The 25,882-nt window shown below is 39.3% G+C and overlaps 1 protein-coding gene across 1 annotated transcript in view; it reads left to right on the top strand.

Moving 5' to 3' along the window:
- The window catches only part of LOC134400791 (guanine nucleotide-binding protein G(q) subunit alpha), a 120,071-nt gene that overhangs the window by 55,052 nt on the left and 39,137 nt on the right, over positions 1–25,882 (top strand). Inside the window, exon 3 of the mRNA XM_063129367.1 lies at positions 21,306–21,460. Within this exon, the coding sequence (XP_062985437.1) occupies positions 21,306–21,460 (155 nt within the window). The remainder of the gene's footprint in view (positions 1–21,305; positions 21,461–25,882) is intronic.

The raw sequence follows: 25,882 nt of genomic DNA, 5'->3' as shown, positions 1-25,882 counted from the left end.
CCGATTTCATGAAAATCTGGGTAAAACCAGAAATACTTCTGAACCAAAGCCAATTTTATGAAAAACTGGGTAAAACCAGAAATACATGTAGATTGGACCTAGATTTCAGTGATTTAAGCATGTGATTTTGGGCTACGCCCTAAGAACATATTGGCCGTATTTGGATGATAGTGGTGCTTGCCCTGCCCCCACACATGCTGCATGCAGCCACCATTTGCTTTATTCCTTGCAATGCAGCACAGGTTGACGTGTTGTCCAAACCTGGCATGTGGCACAGTGGGGCCACCCTACAACTTCTACTGCGCATCATGTATTGTAGGGTAGGTATGTTTCCCCCACACACACACTGTGCCATGCAATGGGTTCAAACAACATGTGAATCTATGTTGCAGCACGGTGAAAAATGCAAACGGCTGTTGAGCATGGGGGCAGGAGAACAGCCATGATGGTTTCTTCCCCCGCTGTGATCATCCGAACCCAGTCAATATGTAGCATATTAACGTTATTCAGGAGAGAGACTACAACTGAATTGCCCTTATATACTTACACCAGATCTGTAATGAAGGACAATAAGTGAGTTGTAATTTGCCAATGGGAATGGTTCAAGTGCAAATTTCCTTCTTGTAGAACCAAGAGAACACATTTTGAGCTTTACTTATCTTTTTCAGATATCCAGGTCTTGATTTTATGGAAAGATATGCAAGTTTAGAAAGCCTCTGGATGTGCCTTCATCATTTAAAAACTTCTTTGTCAAGTTCAAATATAGGCAAACAGCCTCCATCTAAGCCAATTTCAGATTTATGAAATTCCTTTGGACAAATTTCAGTCATTCTCTTAAATTGTCGTGAGTAGCGAACAAAGCAGTATGGCACTTGAGGTGCCTGAGGTAGAAAGAAATATAGATGATAAAGAGGTTAGATATTGCACCTTCAATAAATTGTATGTAAGGAAAGCTCTGTGTCTTTTGGGAAGTAGCACTTGGAGGTAGAAACCATCCACCTAGAACAGAAACGACATAGTTGGAATCTGTTGTCACTTCCTACTCCAGTGGAAGGTTTCCTGTGTTGTGCAGTGCTCCATCACCACTTTTTTTCTTACTTTTTTTTTTTTTTACTTCTTGTTGCTAGTTACCTCAAATTGCACTTCAGTCTTGGTTTTTGATATTGGGCAAATACGTGTCTGTCATTCTAAATGTCTCTGATATTGTAGTGTATAGCTTGTTGCTTCTCTCTAGGTTTTGGCTGAACATTTTTATTTACCTTGATCCAATCATCTCTGATTGCAAATTTGATAAGAATCTTCCTGAATTTTGAACATTTCACTGCTGCTGATCTCCCAGCTGAAATATTTCTCTACGGGTTTATGTAGCCAACCACTTGATCTTAATTGTGTATTTTCTTCCTGTTGATTTTGCAGCTTGCAACTTTAAATTTGTTGTGCAGCTTGTTGTGCAAATTTGTTGAGCCTTCTCTCTTCTAGGATTAACGTTTCAGTAGGGGCCTAATGAGAGAGAGGCATATATTATGTTAATACTTGGGTTTAAAGGTTAAGCTTTACAATGTAAATACTAAAATACAATAAAACGTAGCATCAGCAGCAAAAAACAACAGATAAAACCATAGAGACAACACTTAAAAGGCAATGCAGAGGATCTCTGATACCAATAACAGCCTTAAGATGAACAGGATGGGCTGGGGAGAAAGTTCCATAATTTGGATGTGCCCACTGCAAAGGACCCCTCACACATGAACTACCTGCCTGACCTCCAAAGGCCAAGGTACCAAGGCACTTTGAAGTTCTTAACTGATGGGCAGGCTGATCTATATTTACACCAAAAAAGTTGAGTAGGATTTTGTCAGAGGAATGTATCTAGAAGGCTAAAGACAGACTCCTACCTGGTTGGGTGCAACAGCTATTATTTTGCAAGATATAAGAATCTCTGGACAAAATAGATTCCGTTTTAGATAATAGACCAACATTACTTTTAAGCTTTTAGAAACAGTGATAGCTGCACTGAATTTGCAGAATATACTACGAGTATTCTACTTTGCAGAAATTATCAGTGTTTTTAAGACAAATTTTAATGTCCAATAAGCTAGAGACTATATATACACAGAAGCGGGCTTCCCCATGTGTATCTGTAGTTAGATGAGGAACTATGCACATAAAAGGATGCCTCCCATGATACAGCTGTTCAATAGGGGCCTGGATTTAATCCCCCTGATCTCTTCTCCCACCAAACAATTAATTGCTACAGTTGCAGATATTTTAACAGTGCTACGCATGTGCATCTGGATTGGGGTCAATACTTTCCCCTACACCTCCCACACCCTTGTCCTCTTTTTACATAATGACTTTTAGAAGCTAGACGAGCTCTGTTCATTATAAGAAAACAAAAAGACAGTGTTTTAAGCTGAAAAGTTATCCAACACAACTTAGAGGAACTTAAACAGAAAACAGAAAGCCCTCTCTTCCTAGCTTCACTTTCTTTTAATGTAATGCAAGCAATTACTGAAGAATTTTTAAAATCACAAACAGTGAACTGAAATTATTTATTTGAAATTATTAAAAGACTATATTACTCTTTCAGAATTGCAACATGCACACAATGGGGACCTAAACCCGTCCCTGTTGATACACTTGAAGAATGCAGTTCCTTCAAATGTTGTCAACCTTTACGTTTTAGGTGACATGCCTAAATTCAGACAACGAGCCCTTCAGGTTTTTATATGTTTGTACTAGGGCAGGGTCTGCAGAACTAGCACAGTCAGCTTCCCACAAAGGAATTAAGTAGCTCAGCAGTCAATTAAGAAGTCTATTTTCTCATTATCTTACACAATCTAGTTCAGGCTAAACTTTGAGGTGTGCCTCCCCCCATCTTTATTTCTGTTTCAGACTATTAAGAAGTGGACAATAGCTTGTATAGCTGTCCAAATAAGATATTCTGAATTGAGACTTCACTTTTTCCTATCTCATGTCTTTACCCTTCCTCCCTTATTTGTTTTGTTTTTAGGCTTTGAATGTTAGTGTTTATTGTAAAAGTAACTTTGATCTAACAGTTTTCATTTATTAGTGTCATTAATATTTGGAATTGGTGGGGTGGGGATGGGGAATCCAAAATCAGTAGTTAGCCAGATAACTTTATTAGGACCAACCCAAATGCCACAAAAGATTGTGCAAGGTTTTGAATTCTCCAGAATTCTTCGTCGAGCTAGGTGGCATAAGAGCCAGGGGATGGGAGAATTAACAGAAAAGTACAAAAATTAGGCCAGAACTTGTATCCATAAGGTCTGTAATGTAGGTTCAGTTCCAAAATGGTGATTACAAACTGAATGACCTGGTTCACATGTAACACTAACCAATGGTTTGTTGCCCTTCCCAGGGTTTGTCTGGCAGACTGGGTGTAAAGAATGTACAAATTTCACTTACCAAATTCTCCCCACCCACCCCGGTATTAGTGTCTTCCTGGACTGGAAAAACATTGTTGAGGACTGGCATTCAGACTAGTCTGAGCATTGGTCTAAGTATTAGGTAGTAGTTTATATCCTTATTAAAAATACAATTATTATTATTATTATTTATTTATATAGCACCATCAATGTACAAATACAATATAACGGTGATGTAAAGAAGGCAGAACAGTGTACTACTGACTAGTTTCTGATGAATCACCTGGTATTCATGCAAAAAAAGAATGCTGCTGAGATTTAAAAGATCTTAAGTGGGCACCCTTCTTTTGGAAATTTAAAATGTAATGATGGAGAGAGGGATTCTAGTAAATACAAATAAGTAAACAATGTATGATTGAAGCCAACCCATTCCTACTGAATGTGATCTAGCAAAAAAAAATCATTAGAAAAATAAACATTCATTACAAATACCTTAAATAGATGTATAGAAGACTTTCCCCATGAGACATGGTTCTGCTGAGGTATCTGAATTTTCAGAGAAATGAACTACCCTTATTGGGGATTGCTTTGTTAGGAAGAGGTGAGGAGAGAGAAGTGAAACGGGAGCTTTCTACACCTAAGGATTATCCCAAGAAAATGGAGGGATCGTCCTTGCCTGCTCCTGGGATTCCCTGTGTGTCATTTGGATGCACAGGGATGATCCCGGGACGATCCCGGGTGGAAAAGGCAGGTGTAAAAACGGCCTTGGTATTTAAAATTTCTCAGAAGAGATACAATTCTCACCAGTCTCGTGTTCTCTAAAGGTTTCAGAATCTCTCTCTCTCTCATCCACACACAAACACAAGATAGGATCACAGGGGAGAAAAGCTAATTTAAATTTCTTTTTTAATTTGTTTGAGACTTTTAAATTGTTGTAGTTGAATTTTTGAGCTTTTCAGCAGGAGCAATAAAATCACCTTATTTAAAAATAAAAAGAAGTAATAGGCTGAGATTTTCAAAAGTGTACTGTTGACCTTTTAGTTTTCTTAATTTTACAAAAGTTGCTGCTTTCACAATAAAAGCAGAAAAGTCAGAAATGCTTTCCTCTTGTGGAACCAATTATTTTGAGGCTAATGTAGAAAGCATTGTTAAAAGGGGCAGTATTGGAGCCAGAAGAAATGCTTCTCATTTCTATCTCTGTATAGTAACTTTCTTAAAGTGGTCTACTTTGTCCCTCCTGGCAAGCTAAACAAGTCTATGGCATTGTCAGGTTTTGCAGTGGCAGGAAAGAAATCCAACTTGTTCTGCAATAGCTACGTACATGCTTCCACTGAATTCTGTCTTACTTCATCATTTGACCTCCTTGGGCAAATGCTTATATAAATATAAGGTCATTTAATCCCATTTACAGTTTGGACAGTTTGGGATCATTGCATCATGAAACACATCTATGGGATGCTGTATGTCACCTGAGAATGTTAACATTCTGTATGAAGGAACCCTGAATTCTATGACTTTGATAAAACATGCAAATTAAATAAATGTGTGTTGTGCTTGTGGTAGTCATATGGAGGAACATTCAGAACATGTGACTATGAGGAACCCTGCTCAGCTTTCTGGCTTTGGAGATTTTACCACACAATTTCAAGTTAATCTTTGCAGCCTTGAGGACTAAAAATTTGCCTCATTAAAAATTAAATCTCGCACTAGTCAGGACACAGAATGTTCTACACACACACATACACACACTTGGTCAGTGCAACTGTGGAATACACAATCCTTTATAGGGCTGGGGGTGAAAAGTAACATGGGAATTGGCCTCAGGGATGGGGGGAATGCACACAGAAAAGCTCATAGAGTCCAACCTTCGGCATGCTACCTTTAAAGAAGGGGAAAAGAAGCAGCAATAAAAAAGCATAATGTTCTAGCATAAAATGTCTCAAAAATCCACAGTGTGTACTCACCATAATTTAAGCTTTAACTTCACTTAAACCAAAGGGCAGTGTGAAGAGGAAAAAAAGTTGCTGACACAAAAGTATTACTTCTTTTGGCTTGCTGTAGAACATTTATTGGCTGAACATTCCCTGTTAGAGAACTGAAAGTGCCTAACTATCCCATTTACATTTCCCAGAAGGAGGATATTTGTGTGGGGAGGAATTGTAGCCACATCAACTTTAAACAAAACGTCAGTTAAGTGAATTGTTCTTAAAGCTATTTCCTTTCCTGCTGCTTCACCCCTTTTGGGAGTCATACATAAAATGTGGTACTACGGTGAAAGAGAGGTAAGAGGTACTGGGGCATAAAAGCTGCACTGTCTGACGACTCCCAGTCAGCTAATGTCAGTCATGTGTAATGATTTTGATTAATTCAGGGTTAAAGTGAATGTAGTTATACCTTTTTAGGGATTTTTGATAGATTAGCTTTCAACTTGGAATATGCCACCTAGCCAAGCTTTGTCCAACTGATAACATAGCAATCTTTTTCACTGTGCTCCATGTTGGTTAAGCCTTAAAGAATAGTATGTACAATTTTGAACATCATATTTCAAGAGAAATGTTGGCAGGTTGGAGAGAGCAGCATATATGATTAGAAGTATGGCATGTAATCATGTAAGGAACGATTGGAAGAAGAAGGTATTATTTCCTTTAAAAACAATTTGGGTCTGAGGTACTTGAAGGACCACCTTCACCCATATCAGTCCACCCACACTTTGGAATTAGCAATGGAGGCCCTTCATGCTTGTCTGCCATTGAGGGCAGTTATTATTATTATTATTATTATTTATTTATATAGCACCATCGATGTACATGGTGCTGTACAGATAACACAGTAAATAGCAAGACCCTGCCGCATAGGCTTACAATCTAATAAAGTTGTAGTAAACAATAAGGAGGGAAAGAGAATGCAAACAGGCACAGGCAAGTGTAAACAGGCACCGGGAAGGGTGAAGCTAACAGTATAGAGTCAGAACAAGCTCAAAGTTTAAAAGCTATAGGGAAAAGAAAAGTTTTTAGCTGTGTTTTGAAAGCTGTGATTGAGTTGGTGGTTCTCAGGTGTTCTGGAAGAGCATTCCAGGCATGAGGGGCAGCAGAGGAAAATGGACGAAGCCGAGCAAGGGAAGTAGAGACCCTTGGGTAGGAAGTACAAGGAAGAGAGTCTTTTCTGCATTGACCACACACCACTGCCATGGATTGCCATGTGGAGTAAATTTAATTTTTCTCTTTAAGTTTGGAAAAAAGGGTCTATAAGTGGCTAACACCCACGGAAAATGGAAGCTTTTGAGAGGTAGTAAGAGAATTTCTACATGAGATTTTTATTGCACGCGCATGATTGGTCACTCAAGGAATTTTGTTGGTCCTTTACATGGCATTGTCAACTTCCAAAGTGTCTCCTGTGCTTTTTGAGCTTTATGCCACTTTTAAAAAGATTGGAGATAATCCGATAAAAAACATTAATGCAAAATATCAGCAGTGTGTGATGACATTGTTCCACTATAATACAGCCACTAGATGGTGCTTTATAATGAAACGTATAGAACATTGTTGAGAAAGGAAGTTTTCAATTCAAATCAAGCGTCGTCGTCCCCATGTAAAGGAGCCCATTGTAATCCCACAAAGAAACCAGAAATAGTAAGGATGTGGGATTCAGTCTCATATGATGAACATCTAAACCTTTCCATACCACTTACTGGGACAGAGAGCATTCATACCCTGCTTGTAGGCTTCTTAGAAGCATTTAGCAAGCCATTATTTGAACCAGAGTTCTGGACTAAATGAATCCTTTGGTTTCCTGCAGCAGTTTGCCCTACTCCCCACTTCCAATAATACCAAAAAAGTGTGTTATTCAACAAAATGTAGATACAGTGAGGTTAAATGTTTTCACAATGAAAAGTGTTTCAACACATATTGAATTGCTATTTCTTGTTTTTCGTTCTGTAGTAATATAAGTCATGCTCTGCAATATGAGTCGGAATTTCCGTCTGTATCTCAAAATCTGCTAGTGTCTCTTTTTTAAAAAAACTACTGCATACATTTTTAATAGGTTGTGACATAGCTACGGAATAACCATGTGTTAGTACACTGAACACCTATCTTCTAAATAATGGCAAATTGTTCTCATGATTTATATTGTATTTTTATTTTTCCATGGATTTTATCGTTCATATATTTGTCCTCGCAACATTTTTGCAAGATTGCCTCTTGCTTCTATTTTGCAGCTAATGATTGTACAAAGCCAAGATTGATTTAATTCTCCCAAGCCTAGGACCAGCGCTCTATCCACAGGAACACATCCTGGCTCCCAACAAGGCTGCTGATCCTCTCTAATTCTCTTCCCCTACTCAAGTTTCCGGCTTTATTCTTCCCTGGTTTCCTTAACCCAGCTAAAGACTCACTGCAGCTGATTGACTTGACTCACAAGATATTTTTTAATATAATACACTAAGATCCTATTTAAAAGTTTGCAATTATTAGCAGATTGTTGTAATAAAAGACTATTTCCATTTAAAATATAATATAGATTCATTACTTTTTTGTGTATCTCAAGATCTTTATAAGACATTGAAGTATGTCTATTAATAGTATTACATAAGCAGTAACCTAATTTTGTGGTGAAATTAATCACCAAGGATAATTGCAGGAAGCAATGCAGTTACAGAAGCCCAGCTATCATAGAAATTAATCTGTATAACATACCAGGGAAAGGGGATTACTCCCTGGGCCCAAGAAGAAATATTCATGTTTGGAGTTCTGCAACATTTGTGACTCTGTAGCCTGCCAAAGTGTGAGCTCAATTTTAAACTTTGTTTGTAACTAGCAAACGGACCCAGCTTTGAACAGCTTGGAATTGCCTTTAAGTTGATAAAGAGAAGCAAATTTACACAGCTGTTACGGTTGGGCACATTATGCCTGCCCTGCCTGAGAGAAAGCACGGCACGCCTAGGCACGGCCTCTGCCATGGTTCACCCCTATGGCCTCCTAAGGAAGAGTTCTGTCCACTCCATCCCCCCTGGAGCTGCCCCACAGCAGAGGGGAGGGGACAGACCTATAACTCACCCTACTAATCTTTTTTTCATACTTTAACATGGTTTTCTTTTCAATATTTGGGGCTATTAAAAATGTCTAAGAAACATGGAAAAACGTGAATGTTGTATGGTTAAAATCTGCTTGCTGCAGTGCTGAATCACCATTTGAGGTTTGGTTGATATCGATGAAATGGTATTGATGCACTGCTTTTTGCCACCTTTTGGGTTCAAGATTTTCAGTATGCCTAAAACCATCCCAGATAGGGGTTGAACAAATCCTAAAAATGTCACAACAATCAGATGTATGTTTTTTTTAATCCATCAAGGACATTCCTTTTTTTATATAGATAACCTGAACAACAACTACTCATAAAAGTATAAGTCATTATTTAGTACATGTCCATACCACCTAATAGCCAAACCTCTTGAGTGGTTCACAAACAAACATCCATTATCTGTGACTGTAAAACACACACACACAGACACACACAGATCTTCTTGGCCTTCATGTTGAATTAAAACTGAAACTTGTCTACATGAAAGGAAATTAAATTCTAAAATACTTTTATCCTGAATTTAAAAAGTAAGTTTTTAATAAGAGCTACATGCAGACCAATTCTATATTTTTTCACTTGGAAGTACGTTTTACTGTATTCATTTGAATTACTAATGAATGTGTTAAGGGTCTGAATGAACAGATCCTGGTCACATGGGATCTCTTTCTACCACACCCTAGCAACAAAGAAACAGCATGTGCCTGGTCACTGCTGCTGGTCTTGTGGTGGGCCTCCCTTGTGTACTGCATGAAATGGGATGTGGAATGGATCCTGTGTCTGAGCGCAACCTGTGTCAAGCAAGGACAGACACACAGAGAGAGTAACAAACAATAATAATCAACAGGATCACATAGTCCCTGAACCTCGATGTGCAGTAGGTGTTTATAAGGGAGTGAGAAGGGAATGGTGCCATCTGAGTGTTCTGCCAGTGCGCATGCCTCAACCGCCTCTCTTCATGGAGTATGTGTGGCAGGAGAAGGGAGATTGCAAATACTGTAACATACTAAACACACACATCCTTGCAGTGAGTCTCTGACCCAGTTTGTACAACACAACAACCCTCCATGGCTTAGTTTAGCTACATGAGTTGTGTCGTGTGCAGTGCCTGCTGAAACCCTGTTTGCATGGCATCCACAGGCACCTGTTCCCCATAGTTTGCTGTGTCTTGTGAATCCAGCACTGGATTGTTTAAGGGGGTAGACAACTCTCAAATAAGGTTGTCACAAACGTCTGACTGGGTCCGCAAGGCCGGTGGACCCCCCCCACCAACAGGTCCAGCACCCCCCAGCCCCAGTTGGATGAGCCCGAGTGCTCACAAAGCCCCCACGAGCACTTCGCAATCACTCCAGTGCATTCCTACACTGATTTACCTGGGATTAAGCCCTAGTGAACATCATGCTATTACTTCTGGGTAAATATCCGTAGGATTGTGCTATTATAGTACATGGTGTCAAGTAATCCTTTTAACAATAGACATGTAAAAGTGGGCATAGCAGTGATCTTGTTGTTTGCAAATCAATAAAATGAAAGTAAAATGGCCATTGCTGCTGTTCATATTGCCTTTAAGTTGCTAGAAAAGAATTTTAGAATGAAATAATTTACTCTATAGAAACAAACGTCAAGTAGAATTTCTAATAATTACAATTGTAAATGTAGGAATAATGCACGTTGGCTATGTCACTAGTCTAAAGCAGCCACAAGTACTTATTTAGAATATATTTTAGTATTTTTGTCATGCTTAAAAAGGATTCACTTTTCTAATGGTTTTGGTTCACAAATCCTTCATTGTCAACACTTCTACAAGTGTGTGAGTGTGTGCATGCATGTGCGTGTGCATGTGTACACTGTCTCTCTTATAAAACCAGAATTCTGTCCCAGCAATACTGCTGTTCATTTTAGTTGCATGACTGGCCATTTCACCTTGTAGCAACCTTCTATTTAGAGGCTCTTCACTGGTTACAGATTAACAACCTGATCCTATGCACACTTATGTGTGTGTAAGCCCTATTGATTTCAATGGAGCTTACTCCCAAGTATATATGCATTCAATTGGATTGTTGAACTACAGTTGTCTGCACTATTATAGTATTGAACTCTGTGGGACTTAATTCTGAATAAATGTAGGTAGGTTTAGATTAAAGACTTGCACCAGGTATATATGCAATGTGTACTTTTAAAGTGGCTATACACACTATGACTACACACAGTGGAAGAGACACACATTGCTTTTTTCAAATGTGATGCTATATCTTTAACATGTGACCCTAGGGGGACCATTTTTAGGCGGTGCAAATTGTAACATCTCTCACTGTATGTATTCATTAGATACCCATTCAAATTAAGAACAAAGTCTGATTGTTGCTGTGATCTGAAAATTTGGCAAGTTGGTAATTATGCAAAATTGTAGGAGCCTTGCTTCTTCTTTTTATATAGAGTGAGGGAATAAATCCCTAAAGATAAATACAGAATTGTTACCATGCCTTCTGTTTTTCCTCATTTAGTTTCCTATAAGCTCTTCTTACAATTAATATAATTATTGGTATTAATATTAAAATTTTAAATAAACACACTAGCACAGATTTTAAAAATTGAAAGGCGAAAAATCTTGGAAAATTAAAAGACCTTCACCTGCTGCCAAAAAGACCACAACATGGGCACCAGACAAGCCTCTCTGTAGGTGGGCGGGGGCCATTCCACAGCTGGACTGCAATCACTGAAAGGCCCTTGCCTTAGCCACCCACCTCACCTCATTTGACAAGGGCACTCAAAGAATGCCCCCTGAAGATGGTCTTAGGGTCTGGTCTGGTATATATGGAAGGAGAAGAAGGTAAATCAGCCCCAAGCTGTTTAGAGCTTTGTAGGGTAATGCCAGCACTTTAAATTGGGCCAGTAAATGGAAGCCAGTGTAGATCACAAAGCACTGGTGTAATAGGATCATATTGGCCAGACCTTGTTAACAACCTAGCTGCCTCCATTCTGGACCAGCTGAAGTTTCCAGACTGTTTTCAAAGGCAGTAATCCAAATGAGAGGTTACCAGAGCTTGGGTAACTGTAGTTAGGCTATATCTGTCTGGGTATAGTAGTTGGTATATTAGCTTAAGCTGATAAAAGGTGCTGTGTTTTTGGGTCCAGTGACAATGCTGGACCCAAGAGCATCCCCAAACTATGAACTTGATCCTTTAGGTGGAGTTCATTCCCCTCAAGAACAGGTTAAATACCACTCAATCAGGCAGATGAACCCTCATCCAGTCAATTACTGCACCCACGAACTGATTCAGTGCACTCATTGGATTTGATGAAATGAAATAACCTCCCCCAGAGGTTGTTCATGTAGATAAACAACATGGGGGATGAAATAGAATCTTGTGGAGCCCTATAGCATAACTCCCAAGGGGCAGAGCAATAAACCCCCAGCACCACCTTCTGGGCTCAACACAATTCTAGCAAGAGAAGCACTATGTTCACAGGGAGAGGGTGCTAGTGACAATTTAAATGAAACCCATTCCTTGTTTGATAGCCTAGTATCTGGAGAAGTCTCTCTCCAAGGTTTTTCTTCTGCTGTCATTGAATGAATTAGGTGCAAACTGGTCAATCTCCGAGATGAACTGAAGACGTACAGAACTTCAAGATTATGGTTACAGTATATGCGAATGGTGGAGATTCTGAGAAATTTCATTAAAGCAGAACATTTTGGAAACTGTCAGCTCCACCTCGCAGCACTTACCGATATGGTCCCGGTTTTTTTGCTGCAAATGGTCACAATCTGTATGCCACATTTGTAAGCCTATACTTGCCGATGATGACTGATCTCGAAAGTGCTGCTCCTGAAGTATACAATGCATTCAGCAGAGGACTTCATGTGCTTTGAAGGAATGACAGATTTTGGGGAGGCTTGTCAACAGACCTAAAAATGAAGCAAGTTCTGATGAGAAGTGTCAAAGGATATGGTGGTTGGACACAAGGATGTGGCATGACTGAACAACAACAGCTTCTGTGAGTAATGTCACATCCTATACGTGCCCAAATGAACAACCCAATGCAAGAGTTTGCTGATGTCTACCGCATAAGCAGTGAAAAACACGTTACCATGACAACTGCAAAAATTAAACGGGACGATGAAGACACGCAAAAAGTTTATGAATGCGTAGAGCAGCTGGATGTTTTCCAATGGGACAACAAACTTTGAAATATAGTCAGCGGTATTATTTCTGATGACGCTAACCCAGATATATGACTGACGATATTGGAAAAAGTATACTGGATGAAATGACTGACGAGATGGTTACTGAGTTCACTTTCAAAAGTAACAAACAAGTGAAACCAATCAAAACAGTGCATGTTATTCATGCCAAAAAGGACTCATTCATCATAGAGCCTGAACTCTTATTCCAGCATTTGTTGTTCTGTGCTCAGACAAGTGGTCTTGATCTGCAGGAACTGTTCTCATATGATTTGTGCACATTCCCAGCTTCCATGTTTGATAAACAAGCAAGGCTATTAAAATGCTTTAGAAAAATGAGACCGTCGACACACAAGCTGCTAACTTAACAGCTTCAGGTAGATCCCATCATACTATTCAGGCTGCTGGACACGATGCTATAGCAACACTTTATGGTGGAAGAACAGGCAAAATGCTCAGTCAAATTCAGCTAAGAACATTCACAGAAAAGCAACAAAACCATCAGTTCATGTAACACCAGAGAGGCTGCCACCAACAGAGGACGCCTGTCAATTTCATAGTCTGCGGGTTTATTATCAAGGGCAGCACTGGATGGGGATTTAATTAGACTCCCTCAAGTAAGGTTGGGAATTGTGTCAAGAAAGGCTGGAACTGCTAAAAATGTCTCAAGCACTGGCTCCTGACGATTTGTTGAAATTCATCAAATGTAGCTGCATCAAAAGTCAATGTAAATTGTACAATGTACATGTAAGAAGCAGGGAATGGTGTGCACGAGTGCATGTACAGACTGCCGGGGTGTCAGTTGTTGCAATTCACAGGAAACAGACATGGAAGATGACCGAAAAGCTTTTTTTTTCTGGACATGAAGCATATTCTTTGATTTTTTACTAACCTTTTAAAAAAATTGAAAATACATTTTCTTTTCTTTTATTTAGAATATTATTGATACTAGACCAAAAGCATGAAACACAGAATGGAATTGTTATATTATAAAACATTATACTTGTGTTTTACAATATAACAGTATTATACAACTATTGACCTACTGGACTATTTTCCATCATAACTTTCAAACTAATTATGATAGAGTTATGGGTTATGGCTCATTGGAAAGATAATTTTAGTAGTAGAAACTTTTGTCTAATAAGTTTTTGTCTAAACAATATCTTTAAAGACATTTCAAGTAAAAAATAGTCGTCATGGTAAATAAATTTACAGAAAATTATGTAAATAATAATTAGCTCGTTGGAAATGTAATTTCAATTAGAAAACTTTTACAATTGGTCAAATTTGCATATTTGTAATAGCAAATTGAATAGAAGGCAAAACATGAAGCAATGTTCTCCACATGGCGGCCATATTGACTTACTGCATGGACGGAGAGCGGTAGACACTTCACCATCATTTTCCTCTGGACTTTTCAAGTAAGAAAACATTGAGAAAAAATCTATTTAATTTACTTCTAGGTTCAACCACAATTTGACTTGGACTATAGGACAATCGTACTTTAATGAGACACAAGACATTAATGGTTGGTGATGACTATGTAATGTCCATTAGAATTGGTGGGACTAGAACACTTTAACCAGGTGCTGTTTTTTATTTTAAACAGTTATAAAACAGTTTTGAGCAGAAAGCAAAAGCATGTTGCAACTACAATGCTGTATGATCTAATGCATTTTTGACATTAATGATATAATTCATACCAATTCACTTTATATGAAATTTATCCTATCTCCAAACGGGGGTGGGTGGGTGTCTGGTTATATCACAAACCTAATGACCATGACTATGTGGGTGCTGTATTCAAGTTCTGAATAAGAAAAAGAAGGAACTAGTGAGATTTTTTTTTGTCTCATGAGAGTTCAAATTTGGCTTTGTATCAGTCTTGCAGTGCTTTCATTTGTAGTGCAGGCTTCTGGGCAATATGGTTTAACACAAATGTCAATGAATTTCATTTGCTTTGGCATCAATAAGGCAAGCTTTCAGGTATCTGACCGATTGTGTCTGTGTTAGACAGTTCTACTTTTTCTTCATGTTTTTCAAGACTTGGTTACAAACTGTGGCTCAGGGTTGGAAAACAACAGCCCTTTAGCACTCTAGTGGAAAGAAGTAATATATGTATATGTGTACAAGATGCTTGCTTCTGTGAGCAACATGGCTCATGACAGTGGATTGCAAATAAATAGCTTGTCAACTGTCTTGATCTTTTGGGTTTACTTTCACTACTTTGCAGCGCTGCTTCCTGGCCAGTTATCTTGTTGTTTTGGCCTTATCTCAGTCCCATAATATGTTTTGCCAAGGATTTTTTTCACGAGGTCTGCTGGAGGGGGTGAAGAAAGAGAGCATATGTGTATAGATTTATTTAAAGCAATAATTAAATTAACGCTTCAGCTGGTTGAGCTAATAGCATAGCTTCAATTGAAATGTGTGTGAGAATAATAGCAAGTACTTACAGATACAAGCAAGTCAAGCTTTAAAGCCAAAATGTGTTGTACAACCATGTTGGAGAGTTAAGTAAATTATACACCACATGGGATCGGATATCTGTAGCAATAATTATATTTCACTATACAGTTATACTTTACTGTAAATATGCAGGCACCAAAACAGAGTCCCCAGTGTCTAAAGGTGTGCAAGCAAAATTCAGTTCCTTGTGGAATCCTGTTCACTTCCAATTACTTTTACATTACCTATCCCAATTTATCATAAGGCTGGTAAGGATGATCTCAGTTAGTTACGTGGTTTTTTATGGCTCTCACAGGTTGTATATTTTCAGTTTCAGTAGTTAACCAACAGAGATCTCTGCATTTCAATAATGGACCTATGCTGGCTAGAAAAAGGGGTTATGTTTAGAAGCCTGCTGAGAGAGAAAACATGTTGGCCAAATTAAGTGATGAAGTAAGGGTGTGGTCTATGCACTATACAGTGCTTAGCATGCACAATAGCGGCAAAAGAAAAATTCTTGTGAAGTAATGTGCCGCTGCTCTTAATTTTTATTTTTATTTTGAAAAAATTAAGTTCTCTTTAAGTAGAGACAACGGAATATAGCTGAAGAAGACAAATTAATTGGTCAGAATTAAAGAAATACAAATTAATTGGTCAGAATTAAGGGGAAGATGTTTTAAAAGCACTTGTGTAATTCTAAAAAGAGGTATTCAGGCCAGCAAGTAGAATCATCAATAGAGGGTCAGGACCCGCGTGTGGTTGGGGTTTCAGGTGTGAGCAATGGGCACAGCAGACAAAAAGACATTAGAGTTTACTTTAGGGTATATTGAGGTCAGAAAAGGTGACTGACTGGTTGGTAGCACCGCACTGTGAAATGTTTTGGGAAACTCTAACTTCAATTTTAGTTTCTTCTACTTGTTAGGTTATCATCTGCATTCTCTACCTGGGTAGTGCAACTGGAAAGCTGTACCTATTGAAATTATCCCAGATCATTTATACTACATTTCATATTCATGCAATGAACATTCATGTGCTAGCTTACTCCAAGAATCTTCCTTACCTTGGAAAAAATGGGCTTGGAAGACTTGTACAAGAGAAAATGTTGTTTGTTGCCACTTCACAGTCCCTGGAGGTAACACCCCCTCTGCCAAGTGCAACCAAAGTTTGAGAGAGTAGCTCTGTTCTGGGTGGCACTGCTGGAATTGCTGTTTTAAATTACACGTGACTTCTCTCACAGCTGCCATCTCTCTACCAACCCCCACCACTTTGTGGGCTTCACTGGATAGAAGTAAGTCGCGTTGAATTAACTTATCTATCATTGCTCTAAAATTGCTACTTTTAAACCTCATAATTCTAAAACTGCCTAAAGGCAGTTTTAACCCAAGCAATGAAAGGTAAGAATGATCATTTGAACAGAAAACCAAACCAGCCCTCCAACCATGTTTTTAAATTGCTGGTTTTTAATTCAATTTTTCTGAAAGTTTGAGAGGTTATAAATCTCACCAAAGAGATTGTCCATACCAAATTTTATACCAATAGGACAACTTTTATCTAAATCTAAGGAACCATTTGTGCATAACTTTAAAATGGCAGAGTTCTTTCAAAAAAAAGAAAAAGAAAAAAGTCCACCCTGTCTTAAATATAGAGTCAAGGGAGTGGCTGAGTAAATAATAATAGTAATTTCTTACCCACCTCTCCGTTTGGATCGAGGCGGAAAACAACAATAAGTATAAAATACATAAAATTCAACTCTTCCTGCCTGCCAGACTCCTGCCTCCCACCTTCTTCATACAACTCTTTCCTCTATGGTGACTTTCTCTGCTGCCTGAAATAATTCTGCTCTCAGACAGGAATTTATAATCTTACCAGTCTTTTAGATATTTCACTGAGGGTCAGACTACATCTGGCAGCAGCAATTCTGTGTCTTTTAAATGAAGATCTATGATAACCACATGTAAAGCAGAGGATGGGAGGTGAAATTTAGACTGGTGCTGAATCCTTTTCCATTTGGTTTTTAAACCCAGGCTAGATCTGCACTACTGATTTAGAGCGCTATTGAAGTGTTCTGATAACTGTTGGGGCATGTTGCACATTCCATGTAACACTTTCATAGTGTTATTTACTGCTTTTTATTCCACATTATCCAAAACACCACAACAAATGTGTGTTGTATGAGGTATAAATGTGAAAGAGGGATATAGCGTTATCATGATGAGATTGTAATGATTTCATAGAAGGTGTAGATCTGGCCCCAGTTGGGAGGAAAAAATTGGGAGATGGACTAGGACGGGAAGAGTGTAAAGAAGGGAAGGAAGCTTGCATGCAATTAGGCGTCTTAAATCAGCATCTGCTTTATATATGTTTGGACAAAGATTTTGGCCATGATGTTGCAGCTTTGAAAACCTTGAGACTTGACTATTTCCTATTCATATTAACAATGACATATCTATGCCCCCTCCACCGCTTGACTGTATTCTACTCCCTCTTAATAGTTTCGGCACATCATTGTTGTGATCTTTAAGTTTTACTGACCTCTGGCATCATGGTAGCTTGGTACTAGAACCCATGGTTTACATGAAAAAGGTCCCTGCTTCATCTCTAGCATCTCCAGGCAGGGTTGGAAAATGTTCGTCTTTGAAATCCTAGATTGGCTAGCCGAAGTAAACAATACTGAGATAGATAGACCACATCATCTCACTTGGTATACGATACCTATGATTAAACAAGCGGTATGACTTCTGATACTGTGTTTTATCAACATTAAAGTACAGTGATATTTCTAAAAGTTACATTTGAAATTACTGGAAAACATTGTTTCCTATAATAAAGATAGCTAGCAGCATTTTCTTATAGTGTTGTGTTTGTAACTGCATTGTTTAAACTTGATTGTTTAGTCTGCCTTTTAGTATGTAGCTACAGAATTTTAAATCTAATCTTCAGTAGAGCTTGCATCTACAATAAGAATAGCTAGATCTTACGAGAAACATTTATGTGTGCCCCAGAACATGCTGAGCTTACTGAATATTGTAGTGAGTAAATTTACAAACCCTCCAGATCTGAAGATCTTTGTACAAAACACTATATCCAAAACTGGTGGATATAGTGGATCCATTTTTGTTATGTGCATTATAATCTTAGCAGTGTTTTTCGGGGGGGATTTAAAGGAGGGGAATAGCTGAGGTCTTGCTTTGTAGCCTATTTTTTTTTTAAAAAAAAATCTCTTTCAGGCAGATCTAAATCAGGCTGTATACTTTTCAGACACAAGTACATTGTTTATCTGACTGGCACCATGCTGATTATTAATTTATAGCAATGTATACTGGTAGCTGCATATCATTTAATTACAGTGCCCTTTGTATATCAGGGCAGGGTACACTATGTATTGAAATAAATACAAAATTCATGGTGAGTCTTGTATCATGCTTCTGTGATCGAAAAAGGAATGTATGAATAAAAATCGTGGTGGGCAAACTCACCCATGTCTGCTCTGTCGGAAACTTGCCCTTTTGCTGCCGCCGCCCACCCCTGCTTGTTGGGCCATACGAGCTTCTTCCGAGGTCCCCTTTGCACAAGAGTAAATGTGCAAACAGAGTGTTCTTGCCTTTACCCTTGCAGCAGTGGAGCCTTTACCGCCACCATTGGCACAGCAGGAGCAAGTGCGCAATTTCCAGAGCCTCCATTGGAAGCTCCGGAAATTGTACACTTCCCCTGCTGCGTTAATGGCAGCTGTAAAGACCCCAGTGACACAGTAGGGGGGAAGTGTGCAATTTCAACAGTGGGGGCAGATGGCTGCTGACCACTTGCTAGGGTCGCACAGATGCTCAAGTGTGAGTCCACGCTCATGTTGCAGGTGCCCAACTGGGTCTAGGGGGGCAAACATGGGGGAGTCCGCCGGACTCAGAAGAGCACTCAAGACATCCCTAAATAAAAAGTACTTGTGGTAAAATACTTTTCAAGCATACCCAAGCATGCAGGGGTGCAGAATCTCAGGCCCAGGGGCCCACATATGGCCCTCCAGGATTCCCCTTCCTCTTTGCCCTGTCACCAAACATTGTTTTCTCCATTCTAAAAGGTTGAAATGCCTCTCCTAGGGCTTCGTTACCAGTAGTAAGAGCTTTAAGGTCCAATCCTATGCATTGGATTGAGCCCTTAAACTAAAATATGCTGGCATATTTTGGTCTCACCCAGAAGGAATTGGCTCCCTATTCGCAACTGAGTCCAATTCAAAGTGCTCATTTTTAAAGTCCTAAATAGCTGGGGACCCAAATATCTGAAAGAGTGCCACCAGCCATATCCTGCCAGGGCATTAAGGCCTTTAGAGGAGGCCTTCCTCTGAGTACCAATGTTGGAAGATGTGCATTACAGACAAGTGGAACTTTTCTGTGGTGGTGCCCTGACTTTAAAAAAGCATTAAAAACAACACCAGATAAGGTCAAAACAGAGCAGAGAATTAAAAAAAATAATCAACAGAGGTAAAACAACTTTAAAAGCTAAAACAGTCTTCTCCAGCCTGGTGCCCTTTATGTAACTGTACGCTGTAACTGCCATCCCCACCTAGCATAACCATTGCCATATTGGGTAGAGATGAGGGGAGTTGTAGTCCACATATAGAGAGCACCAAGATGGGGAAAGCAGTGCTACAACATGATTTAAAAGGCTTGGAAAACAGTTTTGCCTGGTGACAAAAGGACATTAGAGTAGGAGCCAGGTGAACATCTATAGGGAGGACATCTCACAATAGGGTGCCACTACTGCAAAGGCCCTCTCATTCGTAGTTACCTGGTTAGGGAGTTTGTTGTGGTTTCTGAAATTTCCAGTTCACACAATAACTGTAGCCCACCATGGCTTAATTAAGCGATGGTGGATTGTGGTGTGTGCCGGTGGCTATTCTGAATAATCAACCCGGGTGGGGGTGGCGGGGTTGCCATGGTTGCCATGTTGTTCGAACCCAGGCAACATGAGCTTTTGTTGTTATTGTTGTTTTGTTTTTTGGAGAATTAAATTATCCTCAAATAATCCTACATCATACCATGGGATTAACCTGAGGGTAGCTTAACCTTCAAACAACTCCTGCTGCCTGAATTGAGATGACACAACAAACCATGGCACCCATTCCCCTCGAGGGTTGAATATTCAAAATGGCCGCCAGCATGTAACACAACCAAATGAGGCTTAAATAGACCATGCTGGGCTGCAGAGATCGTGTAAACCCAGTTTCAGAACTTAGGAGAAGTTTATTTTACAACATGAAATGGATTAAGTTCAGAATGTAGTATATTGTAATTTAATAATGTTAGCAAACAATCTCAAGTTCTTTTGAAATCATAGGTATTTAAGATCAGAGTGCCTCAATTTTTTTCATAAGAATTGTGATTAAATTGAATAAGAAATGGAAGTTTGACTTGTGTATTTGTACAAAGTTAGCATGAGATATGAATTCATTTTCAATGATGTCTCTGTAGAGAAATGCAAGTTTGAATTATTCATTTTTGATTCTTCGTTTCAAGCAAACATATTTGGCAATTAAAAATATATTACTCTTATACCAGATACATTGACATTTTACAAGATTAAGTGAATAGAATAAGCCTCATGTTCTTGGTTCCCTTGTAGTTTATAGCCAACGTAAGCTGTGTTTGAATTGCCTTTATATTTATCAACATCTTTTGATTTGTTCCCATGGGTTTATTATAGCTGTCATATATGCACAAGTGAACTACTGCTAAGTAAATAATAATTAGTGGATATAAGAATATTGAAATATAGTTTTATTCGAGAATAACTGCAAATTGCAGCTTCTTTTCTTAAGCATCTAGTTGGGAGTATCCCTGTGTCTTGGGCATCCATCCTCAATCTCCCTGTCACTATGACTATGAACTAACCATTTCTTTCCTTTTCCTATTCCACTTTCTTCTCTCTCTCTCTCTCTCTCTCTCTCTCTCTCTCTCAATTTCACCCGAGCATATTTTTACTGCTGCGGTGTCTTCAGTTGTTTTCAACTCTTATATTTCCCTTCCTTAGCTGTGGGGAAGGCTTATAGTTTTTATATAGCTGTCTACAAACTACATGTCTGTGAAAGAATACTTTCCAATGCCTCATTGCGGACACTCATTACCCTTTTTAAGTGAAAATATGTATGTGTAATGCATATGTTGTATGCTAAGCACAAATGTAATTTATTATTATTGTTGTTGTTGTTATTATTATAGGGTAATGCACAGCTAGTTCGTGATGTTGATATAGAGAAAGTGTCTTCGTTTGAAAACCCTTACGTAGATGCAATAAAGAGTTTATGGAATGACCCTGGAATCCAAGAATGCTATGACAGACGACGGGAGTATCAGTTGTCAGATTCTACTAAATAGTAAGTATGAAATTTTAGACATTTATCACGGACAACAATTTTTCCAACACTTTCTGAAATATTCAGCCTGTGATAATCTTTTTCAAATTTCCTTTCTACATTGAAATACATATCTGGTTATATTTTAAAATAGTTTGTATAACTGTTGGCAGTATAATTAATTGAAGGATATGTATGTATAGACATACAGTTATGTAGGCACTGATTGAAACATTGACATTGATTACAAGGTAACTGACCTCCTCAAATTGGCACCTGAATTTGCCTGCTGACATATATATGAAGCAATACCTTTGCACCAGAATGCAGGAACACTAGTACACCCCCAGGACCTGTGACTGCACCCATCAAGACTTCTACGGCCAGGAAGCAGAAAGTTGGCAAATGTATCTCCCGATCTACCAACTTTTGGCTTCCTAGCTCTGAGGTGAGCAGAAGCAGCAGTGTGTGTTCATTAGAAGTGGCTGCAGTTGGTAAATGGGTGTATGGGTAGGCAAGTGCATAGGGGAATGGCAGGAGAACTGGCACATGGCAACCAGCAGGTAGGAGAGGGTAGCAGGCAGAAGAGGCGGGCAGGGAGGGGGGAGGAGAATGAAATACTGAGAGGGGGCAGAAGAAGGAAGAATGGGGGCAAACAAAAAAAGAGGAAATTGAGGGAGAGGGAACAAGAAAAGAGGAAATCCAGGGAGTCCGCAGGTGGTGTGGCACCCACTCTCAGGGTCATCCCTTCTTCCCCGCAAGTAGTGGGGTTCTACCACTGGGCACGGAGCTCTGTGAGGGGGGAGTTGTTTTGCCATCGTAGCGATGGTTCTTGGTTTTTTTCTTTTCTACTTAATTTTTGCTGCATGGTCGTGCCTGCGTTGCTGCGCAAAAGTAAAAACACAAACACACAAAAACGTCACGCCGGCTGCCCCACTTTCTTTCTGGGACATCACGCTGGTGTTTGGACGCTGGGTGAGAATCCCGGAAGCGGGAAAGCCCGGGTTCCTCCCCTCCGAGTCCTGGAAAGCCGGTAGGTATAGACATGCCCAAAGTCTGGGTGCAATCCTATCCTCGACCACGGTTGTTCTGAAAATAAGGTCTTCACCAAAGTTCTTGTAGAGCAAGATGATAGAGCTACTACAGAGGAAGCTGTATGTGAAACAAAGATTTCTCTACTTCAAGGATCCCAGAACTACAGCAGACAGTCTCCCTCACCTTTCCACAAGTCTATATAACTTCAGATTATAGACTTGAAATTGCAGGATTTACTTGTTTGTTTTAAGTTTACAATTCACTTTAACAGTATCCTAAAAACAGTTCAAAACAGTTTACTGTGATATAAAAATTAAAATGTACTGAAGCAATCAACAGACCATGATAAAACATTTGATGTTGAATTTACTTTGTGTAAAACATTCTTCAGAGGACTAATAAATATATAAGAGAGAGAGAGAGAGAGAGAATTGAAATGAACCTGCTAGATTGTGTGTTAAACTTATGCTGATAGCTTCCTGTGCTATGTAAAATCTACAGGACAGTGGCTTTTGTGCAGTTATGAGGCCTATTATGTGTCTAATGTAACCAAGCATCCAATATTCCTGTTGTTTCTTACCTTCCCATAACACAGCATAAATGATCAAATAACCTGCTGTCATGAATATTAACAGAAACAATGAGAACGAGTTGCAATTGCTCTGATTCCTGCAGATTCATTATTTGACTGATGATGTAACTTTTTACTTAGAAACCCCACTATACTTTCACCTCTGTTCTCTTGCCTATCTTTGTTATGTTAAGTGTTTAAAACAAGATTAGAATTTGCCGTCTGTATTTCTGGCATCTCTCTCTCTCTCTCTCTCTCTCTCTCTCTCTCTGAAGAGACGGAATAATGGTTTGGACAAGAAGAAAGTCAGCAAAAATGCTGGTTAACAGTAACTTCAAGAGACAAGAAGGTGAATATTATAACAGGCCTGTTCAGATGACACTTCAGGCTCTATGGTTAGTGACACTGTGGTTCCTTGGGGTTACCATTAACCACAAGCTGTGCTGTTGCATACAACACTAAATGCCACGGTTAGAGCTGCTAACCCTGCTGCAGTCGGTCCGACTGTGGTTAGTGAGTGAGCAGGATTTAGCAATACACATTGCATAAGACACTTTAAACCCAGCTGCTTAACCAAAAGGCTTAACCAGCAGGGTTTAAGGTGTCTTCTGAACAGGCCCAACCAAGATAGAGACATGAAAGTTAAGTAAATAGTAGTCTTAAGTTATAACTAGAAACTTAAAACAATATTGACTAATAGTTAAAAGATAATAATCAAATAACTTTTTGAGTTAGCTACTACATAGAAAATCATTCCAAAAAAGCATATCAGTACAGAGGGAATTACAGAGCAGGCAGGTTCTCTCACTGGAACCTCATGGCTCTTCAGCATTGGTAAGCATCAAGGCATACTCGTCTAGTTGTTTTTCAGGCTCTCTGAACTCACTTTGTTCTGTTTGGGAAATTGCTTTTAGGGAAACTGCTCTTTGGAGAATTGCTAAGTGTTGTGATTGTAGTCTGTGTATCTCACTTACTGTATTTTTAATATATTCTTTTGAATGTAAAAAAGTAGTTTTAAAAAGAAATGTATTTCCCAAGGCTTGATTTCTCATTTTTAATACAGGTACAGTTCCAAGAACCAACAAAAGACAGAGTTACTTCCTTTGTAGATAATTTTCATGCATCTTGGTTTGCTTAGCTACTGGATGTGAGAACTGATCTGTAAGATGCAAAGTTGGCAATGCCTCTCTTCAAATCCCTCTTCTCATACCAAACAGCAGGTGGAATTGTTAGTCAAGATAATTAGAAGAAGGCCAGTAACCAGGGCGATATTTATCGACCCCTGAACATAACTGTTTGCAAAAAATAAACTTCACTGTATTGTATCTGCTTGTCAGTAGGAACTACTATAGAAAATAGCGAAAAATCTGCTGCTTGCATAGTCTCTTCCACATGGGTATACCATTGTGGAGTGTAGGGGGAGAAATAACGAGACGAGACACGTTAAGTGGGATTAAATATGGGCCTCATTTATTAAAGATCTGCAAAAGGGAGTGAAGGCTTAAGCGGGCATCATCATTTGGCCAAGCCGTAGGCCATGTTAGGATCAGGGCGAACCATTCACAGCCTGTGAAGTGGCGCCTGTCAATTCGCCACCTCACAGGCTTGTCCTTCTTGATGTAGGGAGGCCTTCTGGTGTCACACACACCCCAGGCTGCCAGGCTCTGAGTGGGTGAGGAGGGTTAGCCTCAAAAGTAACCCTTATCCCCTGACTGGTGCTGCAAGGCTCCTAGTTGTGGACCCTCAGGCATTACCCATCACCACAACGTTGCCTGTGAATGCCCACCAATAGCAAACCGAGATCAAGATGCCCGCTCCTACCTGCCCACCACAAATGTGACCGAAAAATGAACCAAATCAACCTAATTAATTCACCCCTGCTGTCTTACAGTGTGAAGTAGGCGAAAAAAACTCATAACCAAGTTAGATTATGAGCAAAAAATTCCTACTTGGCCCCCAGAAAGGGCGACCAGCAAGTCCACACTGTCGACAGGGAGGAGAGGGAGGGAGGGAGCCGCGCAGCAAAGAGAGAGGGCAGGGAGGGATGAGCAGGGCTTAAAAGGCCTCACAGTCCCCTCCTCATCCTGGTTGCACCACATGGAGGCCCGCCAATGGTGGACCTCCATGTCCCGTCTCGCTCACTCCCATCCGCAACTGGCCTCCCCCGCCCAGGCAAGCCAAGCGTGTGGAGGGGGCATTTCTTTGAACCCAGATCAAAATGTCTAGCTATAAATGTTAAAAGCTTTTAATAATGTAGAACTTGCAAAATATATTTGAGAATTATTTTCCTTTGATGAAAGTTCTGCAACGTTCCTTGTTTTTTAGGGAAGTACCTAAGTTGGGACTCTGACTTCCGTGAAGTTCTGTGAAATTATGGGTAGTCTTATAATGACAGCTGTATTTCATAACTCTGATTTAGTAGCATCACACCAATAGAACAGGGGGAGTGATAAAGTTACATTTCAAAACATGTGTTTTTACAAGCTGTGATTGGGGAAATTCTTATCCCAGTCCTTCTTGCTAATAATTCTTGATATTTTATCTTTTTCTAGTCTTCTAAAATCCAATTAAACTAGTTAATCAGCCTTGAAAATAAATATTATGTGGTTTGTTATTTAGCTACTGCTCCTCTTGTATTTTTGACTAGAAGATTGATACCTGTTCATACTTTTGCCTAAAAGTGCCATCCCATGTTTCTAGAGAGATGTACAGTAGGGGATGGGAGGACCAAAATATTTTAGTAATACACTGTCTTAATGCAAATGATTTCCCACTTGCAGGTGCTTATTTACTGGTTTAAGTATATAAAACATTAACTATAAATTAATTTATCTTTC

Source organism: Elgaria multicarinata, chromosome 6 (assembly GCF_023053635.1).
Source record: "Elgaria multicarinata webbii isolate HBS135686 ecotype San Diego chromosome 6, rElgMul1.1.pri, whole genome shotgun sequence".
NCBI classification, from domain to species: domain Eukaryota; kingdom Metazoa; phylum Chordata; class Lepidosauria; order Squamata; family Anguidae; genus Elgaria; species Elgaria multicarinata.
Note: the sequence above shows the minus strand (reverse complement) of the source record. Positions and strands in the feature narration are given on the sequence as shown.